Genomic DNA, 13,148 nt, shown 5'->3' with positions numbered 1-13,148 from the left:
TTCATTCTGAATAATGTTTTACATTAAAGTCTGGCTTAAGGCTCACTCTAACCCTCCCAGAATAATTATGCCTCTACTCACCCCCCGCCCCCCCAAAAAAAATTACAAATTGAAACTCACTCAATAACTACATTAATATTTATTTTACAAAAGAACATTGATAAAATACACTTTTCCATAACAATATGTCTGAAACATCAGGGCTAAAGCAGTTATAGGGTTTGTGGGATGCTCCCCCCAAACTCTAACACTGAGTCACTTTTCATTAATAGCAAGTGAAGGGAACACGCATACACACAAGGTACACTGTCACTCCACCTCCAAAGCGCGTGCGCACGCACACACACACACACGTCACTTGATTCATTAACAGCTCGCTCTCAATCCCAGAATGCAGAGCAAGTGTCCAGATGGCTGGTGAATATGCTCCCCCTCTCCCTCTCTCTCTCCTCACTGCCCTTTCTACAGAAAGGTAACAGAAGCTGTGTGTGGAGCCAGAGTCAGTGGGAGAGCTTGCGCTTGTATCAGAGTGGCTTAGTGAACTCCCCAGGAAGGCCAGCGTTCTACTTACAGTGACCCAGTACACTGACAACACAGAGCATTCATTAAGCCTGTTAAACTGATCTGGGGACAGCATCTGCCGAATAAAGCACTTATGACAGAAGCCTGCCTCTTTAAAAACCCAAAACCCCACTGAATTGCACATTTAACAGATATTAACTGACTCTAGGTCACTCAGCTATATATTCTTGCAACAAAAAAACACCCTAAAACAAAAGTGTCTTGGTAGTGGTAATTATCAGATTATGTCCTTAATCAGTACTGATGTGAACATAAGCAATTGATTCTGCAACTGCACGTCTGTACAGTGCTCCCACCCGCAAACCCGTGCCCACAGTGTTCTGGAAGGGCACTAGAGAGAATCAGAGAAGGGAGTCCAAGCAAGAAAGTGAAGTTCTTTGACAAAGGGAAATGTAGCCATGCAGTTTTGAGCCGTTACGGTGCAGCTCCCCCCCCACTGATGCTGGGTGAAATGAACTTGTCTGCCCTGTTCTCAGTAGCCGTATTTATCGTTAAGATGAGTCCGACCATCACCCGTCTGACCTGTTCAAACCAAAAAGACCAACTTTACATTGTAGGACCTTGAAGAGCCAGATATACAAGATACAAGAACTATACAAAGTTGCCATGGTCTTCTGCCATAATTAACACAATACAGGAAGCTGCCATGACTGTAGATCAACACAAAATATGACGCTGCCATGATCTTTAGGCTGGAGAAAGCCTGTTCAGTGGAAACGTCTGAAGTATAACGGTGAACGTTTCTTGTTGGCAGACTGCTCAAACACTCATTACAGCTATCTGAATAGTTAAACGCTTATCTTACTGTGAAGCCATAACAGACCATGCAGCTAACATAATGGTGTAATGAAGGCCATTAGTTTCCCTGTCGGGTCAGCTTTAATGTCAGCGTGATCGCAGCCCAAATTTGCATACCAAGAAAAAAAGTTCTTAAGAAAAAAAGACTTTAGTTCTTATTCAGTATGGAAAAAATGCTTTTATCTCATCATAACTCACTGCCTTTGATGTGAATACTTTGTCCCTGAAACAAAATGGCAAGTAAATACTTCAGTTTTCTCTAAACTACTGCCCTCCTCTCTCCTCCCTCATCTCCACTCTTAGCCACGCCCCCCAGGCCAGCACCACCGGACAATGGATTACCCCAGGCGCAGGAATGTACTGGCTCGGTATGAGACATGTCAAAACAGTGTCCGAAGAGTCAGCTGCTCAAAGGCTCCTAAAGGCTGTGCTGTGTGTTGAATGCTAGTTAGCCCTGAAGTGTGAAGAGGAACTGCCCTAGCCTCCAGCACAGGTTCAGCCAGCCCCACAACAGCCAAGGCCGGGGGAACCACCGATGACGGCGAGGTTGCAGACGTCTGCTATAGTACCTGCTGGAGGCATCCAAACACAGTAGTCAGGGTCGTCCTCCGGGTACTGCTTGGACACCGAGCTAGGAGGCTGCACAGGGAAGAAACGGTGTCAGCACGTTTATACAGTTGATTCATGGATATCAACACACAACCACAGAGTGCATTATAGTGTCTTTACAGGCAGGAAAGGCCTTAGTGATTTAGTGCTCTGAAATGTAGTAGAAATCACGACACACCCTGCTTTGGCCAGTTATTTTCTTGCCACCCTTTTTCAGAGGTTCCCCTTGAATATAAAAGGAAAGGTTAAAATGTTATATTTTCTGTTGTACAAAACTGTAAAATAAAAAATCCCATTAATAAAATGTCAGTACTTGGCAGAAGTGAAGAGGAGTCTTCCTTGGGATGGACTGACTTCACAGTCTTTTTTCCATGAAGTGAAGCCTTATTTACTGTTCGTCTTTCGGAGTCTTTCACCTCTAAATACACACACACACGCCTCTCGCCTTTATAACAAAGAAAGTCAATCCATGCTGAATAATGAATATATCTTTGTTTAAGTTCCATAAAATGATGGCATGGTCAACAGTGACCTGGTTTGTAAAGGCTCAACACTGCAACCTTCTGGACAAAAGGTAGAAGTGCGGAAGCTTGAATATTGTCAGCACTGTTACAGCATTTTCCCAACCACACACTATTCCTCAAAGAAAGAAAGGAAGAAAAAAAACTTCTAACTGATGGCTTTAGCATAATTTGGTCCTGTATTAATGTCAATCAAAATCAGCACATTATGGATACACAGGCTTAGAGTAGCTCATCTAAATTCATAATATCCAGAGAATGTTCTGTCATTAATATGCATCAGAAAGCCATGCGACACAACACTGGTAAGTAGTGGGCATAAATATTGCCTGGAATCACTTTGCCTGCCAACTGTGTTACTTGCCAGTTAACACCAAATTAATGATGCAGCATAACATCCTGACCAACCTTATATTGTAGCTGTGGATATTCGCCGTACACTAACCTTTAGGGCTGTGTGGGCCAGAATCAGAGGCCTCGTTAGACTCAACAGCCTCCTTCGCTGACTCTGCCACAGCTGGGCTCTCCCTCTCAGCCTTACTCTCTTTGTCTTCTTTTTTTCCTTCATCATCTTCCTCCTCTTCCTCCTCCTCTTCACCAGGGGGTAGTTCTTTCAAGCTGAAGAGCTCAGGGGGCAGGTTGGGTCTCTTTGGAGGCAGACTCTATTTATGTGCATTTATGCGCATGTGAGTTTTCTTTGTTCTTTACACAAACACTCAAGAGAATTCATCAGGAGCATTAGGTCATTGACAGAGAGCTAGTCACAACAGAGAAATGTTTTAACTCACATCCACTCCAAGACCATATTACAACACACAGCACAGAAGAAAAGAGGAGTAACTCACCCCTATGGTTCCTGTCTTTAGTTTGAATTTGCTGCCACCTTTCATAGCACCAAACAGAGGCAGGGCTATCTTCTTAGGCTTTTCCAAGTCAGATGGAAGGCTAGCAGACCTGAGAGACAGGGACAGAGAGAGAGCTATCCATTTGCTCTCACAAGAGATACCTATCTTTGTATTATCATACTATATAGAGAGAATGGGAATGAGTATGTAAAGAATCAACCAGGTTTTGGTCAATTTTGTAATAACCACCAAACATTTATGTCACCTTAAATAACCATATGAGGGAAGCCTGTGCTTTTTCAGGTACAGATCTCTCACCCGCTGATCAGGGAGGGCAGCTGCGTGGGCCGCGTCACCTCAATGAGCTTACGCAGCCGCTGGCCCTCCTTCTTCAGCTCGGTCACGTGCAGGTGCAGCTTCTTGCGCTCCACGCTGTCCAGAGCCGTCTGGCTGCGCACGCAACTCATGAACACATCTAGCGGGTCTGCCGCAGACGAGCTGGAGCCTCCTGATGGAACAGACACGGGGAATAAAGCACGAACGCAAGTGCATGCTCTCACTATGCTCTCACTAGGCAGCGATGGGCAGGCAGCCGTCACGATGACCTCACCTTCTGCTGAAGAGCCGAGTTTGCCCTCGGTTTCGGCCAGCTCTTTCTCCACTGCAGCTAGCTTAGCGACCTTAGAGAGGACATGCCGTCGTCACATCAACATGCAAATATAAATATACACTGTTAAATATGCACTGTTGCCAAGTAAGTTTGTCACCAGAGAGTCGTAGGTGTCGGGCTGCTCCTGGATCTTGCCGGCCTTCTTCATACGCTCTGTCCTCTTCCTTTCCACTGTACCCGTCCGGTCCAGGAAAGAGTCATCATCGCTGTCATAATAGTCATTGTCCTCCCAGTTTTTCTTTTTGCGCTTGCGGGAGACTGCAGGGAAGAGGCAGGGAACAGGATAAAAAGAAGCAACAGTTGCAAGGAAGTCCAAGTATGACACCATAAAATCAATCTCCTCTTTTTTTTTTTGGGGGGGGGGGGGGGGGGGGGGGGGGGGGGGGGGGGGGGGGGGTGTTGGGTTAACTCTAATGACCCAAGCTGCTTTTGTACAGTGCTTGGTCTTTACTTGCTGACTGGATCTCTGCCAGGCTCTAACACACCACTGCCAGGTTGCCACTGACCTGCCTCTTGCCTCAAGAGTCCTCGCGCCTCCAGCATGCGGCAGGCCTCCAGGGAGCACTGGATAGCTGCTTCCTTCTTCTTCCCAGAGTGTGTGACCTCAGCAATCAGCTGTCTGCCCAAAGCATCGTCCACAGGCAACCTGTGATGAACACGAACATCAGCTGATCCCAACATTGCCAGCCTCGGCACATCACGTAGGGAGCGACTAGTTCACGTCCAAACCTTTTAACAAGAAATGTTATATGAAAAAGTGATAGTTACTTGATTCTGCAAAGCCAGGTGCCATGGCCTTTGTCCTCATATTCAAACTCTAGCTCTTCTCCTGAAGTCATAAAGAATGTAGTCGTATTAAATAACAAAAGAAAACCAGCATTGTGCGACTAAGATTGCGAACTATTACCACATACTACCTTCTCTATCGTAGAAGCCCTGCAAAGCCTTTTTAGGATCTCTGAGGTAGGCCGCTTCCTGGTCTTCGTGAAATTCAGTGGCGAAAGGATTTTCCTCATTCTCATCCTCCACTAGGTCTGCTTCCTCTCCTGGATTCAGTGAATAATACTTGTTTTTTTATACTTGTTTTACTAAACCTCATGCTCCTACTGAGATTAAGAAATACAGTGTACACAAACAAAAACTCAATCATATTGTTACCCATTCCCCAAGAGCAGCCAGTGTCTTCTGAAGACTTTCTCCCAGAAGTCCTTGTCTCTCCATTCTTTTCCTCCTTCTCATCATTATCATCATCATCATCATCATCATCAGAGCCATCTCCCATCATCTTCTTCTCCAGGTCTTCTCGCTGCTTCCTGGCTCGTTCTCTCAGTTCTGTTACAGTCAGCTCCGACTCCACCTCCTCATCAAACTCAGGACCCTGAAAGCAGGCATTCACAAGGCATAAAACATGTGATTCCACTTTAGCTTCAATGTAACTTTAAAAAAACACCAAGCACCTAACCTGGAGAATGAAGAGTCTCGTACTTCCTCCAAATTTTAGCACGTGTCCAACCCGTACCCTTATGTAGGTTTTTGGGGGAATCTTGTTCTTGTTCACAAAGGTACCGTGAGTGCTACCAAGATCATAGACATAGAAACCGATCTCCTCCCCCATAACTCCTTGCTCTCCTGAATGCTCCCGATACTGCACCACAGCATGATAACGTGAAATAGAGGGATGCTCAAGAGATATATCACAAACTGGTAAACGGCCCACCACAAAATAACTCTGCTGAGTCAGAGGAACGCTGTCAAGTATCGCACCATTTTTGAGCAGTTCGAAAGAGTATGGGATACCCGTAACACCACCCCATGGAGGTTCCGTGTAGGGGAGAGGAGGAAATTTCCCAGTTGGTGGAACTTTGGCTTTAATGTCTTGCTTTGGTTTTGTATGCCTATGCATTTCTTTTGCGGGACGCTTCTCTTGACTTTCCGACGGTCTGTGAGGACCGCGTATAGATGAGAGTTTGTTTGACTCGGATTCCTGTAATGTTTTCTCATCTGTGTCGTTCTGTGAGTCGCATTCAGTAGTTTGCGGCTCATCTTTGATGATAACTTGCTCGGACTCCTGTGCGATCTTCTTGACAGGAGTGGTCCTCTTTCCTACGATGGATGGTGCCGCGAAAATAGCGGGTTTCTTGAAAGGATCTGTAGTTAGCTCGGATATATTTTGGGCATCCTCCTTCACGTCACAATTTTCGGGATTTTCACAAACAGGAGCAATTGATAACTCCATCTCCGTGTCCTTTTTGGGCTTTGAAAAGCTGTCCGAATCCATCGTGTTTATGGCCTCCGCCATTTTTTGTTTGGTGTATCGATATAAGTATTCCGATCCGCTGTTTCTTCAATGAAGAGATCAGGTCAGTGGTCACTTTCTTCTGAGAGTTCGTAAATATCAATTTTCTATAGTTATACCTATTTCAAAAACATAAATGGGACTTTACGTATGACGCTACATTTATCAGTTATTATCCTATAACGCTAAAAGCCACTCAATTCTAGGAACTAATTATATATTATCTTATGTAGCTACACGGAAATGCTTAGCGCGTGTACTCGTAGATTGCGTATCGACTACGTCTATGCTGAACTATCTATTTATCAACTTGGATCGTTTTGTATTTAGCTAACAGCTACCAAATAATTTTCTTGATTATTGTATGTATTGCGTCATGTTTGCTTTGTTACTTTCCGTCTATTCTTGTGCTGGCATTTTAAAAATTTAATATGACTGATTACAACTAATCTCGGATTTCCGAGCTAGGCAGCTAACAGGCTAAACTAAACAAAACTACGATTTTTGTGCGGTGATTTTTGAAGATTCGCACAGACTTACACACCACTGTCCTGTAACGTTAGACAGCTAGCTATCTGGTTAGCTTTTGTATGATGCACAGAACACAATAATTAGCCTTCCCGTATTTTGATGTACTCTGCAAATCCTCTTCGGAAAAAAAGAACGGTCACAATGAATTCCTAATCCAGAGCTCTTTGGTTTTCAAATGAACTAAACATCTTGTTTGGAGCGTATGAAATACCCAGTAAGGATGATGCGTTATTGGGGCGAGTTACCTGTCGCGTCTGTCCCACCGGGCCGCAGCTCCTTTGACCTTTTGCAGCGCGAGTTTCGGCAGGTAGAGATGCAAGATCCTCCGCTGCACCAGCCATCAGCACAGCGTCCACGACCCACCACCATGCTGGACGTCCCCTCGGAACCCTGCAGCCTCACGATCCACACGGTGCAACTCAGCCAGCACGCACGACGCCTCCGGAGCCTTCTCGCCGCGGCACAACTGGGCCAACAACCCGTGACTGGTTTGTCTGATGCTCAAGGCCTTCTCAGATCGGAGGACGGGGAGCCGCTCCCGGCGCGTCCAGTCACCCCAGCAGCCCCAGACGACCTGCTTCCTCTGGACAGTAAAGCTCCGCGTGAACCCTTCCAGCTGCGGCATAGTGATCCAGAGAGCGACTTCTACAAGTGAATAAGGCTTTGTGTGCTGCTTCATCCGCACACTTTCTCAGCCTGGCAGATGAATGAACAGCCTCATTCTTTCAGTTGTAAACTATGCACTTGTCTGCTCACTAAGCAGTTTGTCACCTAGGGAAGGCAGATTAATGTTTTGCATAAGCCTGAGTTGATTATTATTATTATTTTTACCTCTTCTTTCTCACTTCCCTTTCAGAGGTGAAGGGGAACCCGTGACGGAGTTGAACTGGCCCTCGTGCCGTCAGCTCCTCTACCAGTCCGTTGCCACAGTGCTGGCCCACACCGGCTTCGAGTCAGCCAATGAGAGTGTGCTGGAGACGCTTACGGACCTGGTCCATGAGCACTACCTGCGTCTGACGCGGCTTCTCCGTGTGGCTGTGGACCGTGAGGCTCGCCTGGGCTCCACCCCGTTCCCTGATGTGGTGGAGCAGGTCTTCCATGAGGTGGGCATTGGCAGCGTGCTGGCTCTCCAGCGCTTCTGGCAGGTCCGCATCAAAGACTACCACAGCTACATGCTCCAGGTGAAGCTTTCCACCTACATCTAGCTTGTGTACTGTCATGTTCCATATAGCACATACCACTTTATTAGAGACAATTTATTGATTAGAAATGCATTATAGGTGTAAAGTTTAGATTAGAGATTAGAGCTCACTTTCTGCAAAAGAAACACACAATTTGTGTTTGCAGTTTGCTTTGATTGTCCTTCAGATCTATCAGTGGTTGACGATATCCACTGTGGAGTTAATCTTGCGTGGCAGTCCACTGTCAATTGAACAGTGATGATGACCCATAGAAAAACTGCTTTACACGAAATACCCAAACCAGTGTAATACCTGCTGCCATGACACTCCCATGTCAATGTCACTGCTGTGTCCGCAACCCAAATAATCTCTCCTGGGATAAACATAACAGATGGCAGCAGATGGATTACAGCCTTTATCTTGCAACTTTAAAATGCACCCTAGCTAAACCTCATGAAGTGGCCAGTGAGTGCTCAAGGTGTTTTTAAATAAGTTGGTGGTGAGTGTGTATAACAATTGCTGTTACCTGCCTATAACACAAGCAGGTTAACAGTCTGCACCTTACTGATTGAGTGTGGCTTTACAAAATAGTTAAACATCTAAATCCTTCTATCTAGGTCAGTAAAGAGCTTTCCGAGGAGTATGAAAGATTGGTAAACCCAGAGAAGGCTTTGGAGGACTCCAAGCCCCTGAAGGTGAAGGAGGAGCCCGTGAGCGATATTGCTTTCCCCCTGAGTGAGGAGCCAGAGGCGGATCCGGCCTCGGGTGACCAGGCTCTCCCCGTTGGGGTGCTGGCTACATCCAGTGAAAGACTGCCAGGAGGTCTTGAAGAGGGACACTCCCCTCACACATCAGGTACTCAATCAAATCCACATACTACAGTAAAGAATTGCCCTTTACAAGTTTCTGTTCTTAAAATATGACTGTTATATGTACTGATTTGTAGGACATACATGAAGTATGCCAATATTTAAAAATAAGGCAAATTATTTATTTAGCCATGGTTGCTGATCACAGTGTGGCATTGTATTGTTTCTGAACAGGAACAGCAGGGCACAGCTCCCCCTTGTGGCAGCTGACACAGGTGAAGATGGAGCCCCAGGACAGTGAGGAGGGCCAGGTGTCGGGCCATGGGGTACTGGGTGGTGATGTGTTTGAGGAGGGACCCATGTCTACCATGAGTGAGGCAGGCATACCTCCATCACCTGGGGGCTCAGACGGCAGCTACGGTTCTCAGTCACCAGACTCACTGATGGGCACCTCCCCTTTCAACCAACGGCCAAAGAAACGAATGAGGAAAGTGTAATTGCTTGCATGAAGATCAACGGCACAGGCATGAGGTGATTTTGCGATTTGTACTGCGGACAGTGGGTGAGAATGGCTGCGTTTATGTTTAAATGAGGACGTACATGAGAGTATGTTCTTGAGCAAATGACTGCTGGTCACCATTTTAGCCACTTACCACTTAGGGTGTTGGGCAATTACTTGTTTGGTATAGTAAAATTACCATCTGTTTGTTATAGCAGAACAATGCATCAGTAACAACATGTGGAATAATTATAGCCTGATGTCTGTTTCAGATGCACAGGGACATAAATTGAAGGATAATGGCAAATTAATTACAGGATGCATAAATCTACATATTAATGAATGCCACCATTTTGGTACCTGTTACCATATTTCCAGTGGAAGCAGACTATTGTCTCCAAAGCACCTGCACAAGAAACAGCTCTGGCTAAATGATTCCATTCACACAAGCACACACTGTTACCATCAAAGTTCAATTAGGGTGGAAAATTACAGGTGGATATTTAAATTTTTTTTATCTGGTGTTGGCTTTTCATAGCAAGCGCAAAGCGATTGAAAGCACTTGAAATAGCCTCATGTAAACATAATTTTTGTTTTTCATCTAACATCTCTAACAAAACACCTTTTCAGTTGGGTTAAATCAGCCCATCAGAAGTCTACTGTCATGTCGAACTGACAATGAGAAGCTACAAGGAAACTAGTTGGTTTGCTGATTAGTTTTCAGTGCTGAACTCTGCAAAGCTTTATTATATGAGCACATTAATGCTATTTTATGAAAATTTTGTTTGGCTTTACTACTGAAAATAAATTCTAACAATACTTTGTTTCACGAAGTGGGTCCCCTGCAAGCTGAAGTGCTTCAGCAGGTGAACTGTACTGTGCTCCATGAGAACAACACAGAGTGACAAGCTCTGCTAGGGACCTAGCAAAAGTAATGGCCTATGTGTAATATTAGGACCATATTAAATGAACAAATGGCAACTTGCCTGGTAAAATGACATCATTAATGTTTCATCCCTGAGTGATTCATCTCTTGATCCACTTAAGACACCAATACTTGACTTCTGAATTTTTTTTATACAACAACAAAAAAATATTTCCTTCATCAAAATCAGTTTCATTGTTATTCTGTTTTCAGAATAAATATTCCAGTGGTTAGGACAGTTCCACACAGTTTTATTTTGCAAAATCTGTTTACCAATCAAATGTGTGTTAATGTGAGTTTTTATTAACTTGTGCCTGCTTTTATACATTTCCTTGGCCTTTAACAGTCTTAAAAAACAAATCCCTTTTCACTTGTGAATACAATGTGTAGAATATTGTTTTTATTCACATGTTAGTAGGCAGGGGGCAGTCTTGTGCCACATTCTGGTAGCAGCATTCACTGCCAGGTTCCAGGTGTTCAGTATTCTTTTTGGCTGTGCCTGCCGATATTGAACCTTCTGCGTCTTGAAAAAGCAACAGTTCTATTTGAACAGGTGGAGTAATCTGTTCTGCATGTCTCCAAATGACATATGTGATTTCTTCACAGCTTTCTTTAATAAAATGAAATCATGTACATAGCTTGGTGAGATAATTATCCCCAAAAGGCCTTATAGATATCTCTATCTTTCAGCGGAAAGAAAACCATGAAGTTAACTCCTGTGTCAAGTGAAACGACCTCAGTTTTCAGTCTTGTACAAGACACCACCTGCCGACCAGCATTTCATTCTTTCTGACAACTGATAATTCCAACTTTAGATCAGATAAATGCGGTTTGTTTCTCTTCTCATGCCATATTATGGTCGTGGGATTCACACACTCAACAGGGAGCACCTGGCTTCAGCAAACCATACGTTGCCTCACATGGTTTGCTCAGTGGTAAGCATTAATCTTAAATTGCCCTGCCTCTGGGATTCCAGTTGGGGATTCAGATATGGGTATTATCATGGTTTTATAATGGAAGAAAGAAGTTATGATCTGGTTGAGATTCACAGTGAGATCTGTTACAGAAAAAAACCTATCCTTGTTAATAATGTAAAAATGTTAACTGCTCTTCTCAAAAAAACTTGGCTTTCTGTGAGGCAGTATGTGCAAATAGTAAATGCTTATCGTTACAGCATCCAAAGTATATTCCTGCTGTTAGTTATATACTTGTATCTCTATTTTGGACCTTCATGTGCAAAAGTGCCTTTTGCACTCTGCATGCATCATACAGGTCCAGCAATGAATAAATGGACTCCATACACCTTGAAGCTTAGTAATAATTGCACAGTGAATTAAATTGCACCTTTTTTTTTTTGCTCACTGAAGAGTCCATTTTTATTTAGAAGTTGGTGGTTGGATGTCAGGTTTTCCTCTGACAGCACTGATATCAAGCTGTGGGTTACTGTAAGAAATGCCACATAAAAAAATCAAAACCTCTTAACCGAGTGTTTCATAGCCCTTCCCCACTTGTGAAAGTATGTTACAGCGTGAAATGCTATGTTGCGAAAGCTTTGCTCTTTGCTTGTGGAAGATACTGTCATTGCTGCTTTGTTGTGCTGTGCCATTATGCAGCTCTGAAGGTCAGAACCATGCTCTGGAGTTGGTGTGGGTTCATGCCGAACCGTGTTTGGCGCAAAAAGCAAGCCTTAAACTGAACTGTTACATGATACCCCAGCTGCCCAGTGAAACATGAATGTTACATTGAAAACAGTGGAATAAAAAATCAACTCATTTTTTCAACTAAATGTTTATGTACTGCGATTTAAAAATGTTTCCTCAAATACAGACAAAAGATGAAACCTAAATTAGCCTAAATTATTTCTTGGCACCTATGATTCTGACATGCCAAGTCTTAAAAGATAAGCCATCAGCAAGATTATTTTGTGGTTGTATTTAGTCCACATGTTAAACTCTTCTTAGCTGTGGCATACTGCTTTTTGTAGCAGTGAATTAAACTTGTTTGTGCCTATTTCTATCATTAGGTTCACTGAGTATTCTGCTGATGAAATTGAATGTAATCATCTGACACAAACACTCTGGGACCACAAAATATGGACTAACTTCAAGAGCGAATAATGAATGAATGTTGTCTTCTGTTGAAAGTTCTGCACGGATTGTTCCTGCAGCAATACAAATGGATTTAATGGATATTAGCTGCCTTCTTCCCATGGCCTACCGATATCCTAACCCATTTTCAACACACTGATAGACTGCTTATTTACGCTCTGGGTTGCAAGGGTTTTTACGTTCAGTTTGAAAATGGCCCAACTTTTGAAAATGGTGGTGACCTGAATGTAACTGTCACATTTAAAATGACTTGGTACTCATGACAGTGGTCGAGTACAAAAAGGGATAAAAGGAACTAATGATAGAGAAAGACAACACAGAGTAGTTTCCTGCAGAAGAAGAGGTTGGATACATTGTACAAAATATTATCCTCACATAAGACTGTTACTGAAAGCATAATTCAACTGAAACATGATACTGTGAAAAAAAGACAGGATTAAAGTTTCTTAACCTATTAATATAATGGGATGACAGAGAGGTGAATTAGAGAATGCATGCATAATAAGTCTACATTGAAAAGAAGACTTAATGAATTAAGGTACTTGAGAATGAATCTGAGCTGTCAAGCTGAAAATGAATATTATTCAGTTTAACGAGAGGCAAGCAACATGACGCATGAGCAGTTCTTTTCCCCTTAGCAGTCATCACTCATTCTAGGAGAGTGAGTCATTGCAAAAATAACAGCACAATTTTGGTGCGGGGACCATCTTCCATGTCCTACTGGGCTGCAGTGATCAAAAGTACATTTGCTAAAGTGGATGCACAGAGTCTGGA

General features: G+C 43.6%; 2 protein-coding genes across 4 annotated transcripts; one reads left to right on the top strand and one right to left on the bottom strand.

Moving 5' to 3' along the window:
- Positions 1-120: 120 nt before the first annotated feature.
- slc4a1ap (solute carrier family 4 member 1 adaptor protein) lies at positions 121-6,366 on the bottom strand. 2 transcript variants are annotated; one of them, XM_027001437.2, is made up of 14 exons: positions 5,488-6,366; positions 5,184-5,403; positions 4,943-5,071; positions 4,794-4,854; positions 4,532-4,671; positions 4,123-4,283; positions 3,966-4,035; positions 3,674-3,863; positions 3,356-3,464; positions 2,956-3,172; positions 2,303-2,434; positions 2,168-2,214; positions 1,950-2,019; positions 121-1,104 (listed from the first exon to the last, which is right to left on the bottom strand). In XM_027001437.2, exons 1-14 carry the CDS (start codon positions 6,322-6,324, stop codon positions 1,055-1,057), a joined length of 2,433 nt encoding a protein of 810 aa, XP_026857238.2. In that variant the 5' UTR covers positions 6,325-6,366; the 3' UTR covers positions 121-1,054. The 2 variants fall into 2 exon arrangements, with proteins under 2 accessions (XP_026857238.2, XP_026857240.2); XM_027001439.2 differs by having other exon boundaries at positions 2,303-2,407.
- A 69-nt stretch (positions 6,367-6,435) lies between these two features.
- supt7l (SPT7 like, STAGA complex subunit gamma) lies at positions 6,436-12,047 on the top strand. 2 transcript variants are annotated; one of them, XM_027001441.2, is made up of 5 exons: positions 6,436-7,503; positions 7,709-8,033; positions 8,651-8,888; positions 9,077-9,373; positions 9,614-12,047. In XM_027001441.2, exons 1-4 carry the CDS (start codon positions 7,055-7,057, stop codon positions 9,337-9,339), a joined length of 1,275 nt encoding a protein of 424 aa, XP_026857242.2. In that variant the 5' UTR covers positions 6,436-7,054; the 3' UTR covers positions 9,340-9,373; positions 9,614-12,047. The 2 variants fall into 2 exon arrangements, with proteins under 2 accessions (XP_026857242.2, XP_026857241.2); XM_027001440.2 differs by having other exon boundaries at positions 9,077-12,047.
- Positions 12,048-13,148: the final 1,101 nt, after the last annotated feature.

Source organism: Electrophorus electricus, chromosome 13, assembly GCF_013358815.1.
Source record: "Electrophorus electricus isolate fEleEle1 chromosome 13, fEleEle1.pri, whole genome shotgun sequence".
NCBI lineage: Eukaryota > Metazoa > Chordata > Actinopteri > Gymnotiformes > Gymnotidae > Electrophorus > Electrophorus electricus.
This window is presented reverse-complemented; position numbering and strand designations above follow the sequence as displayed.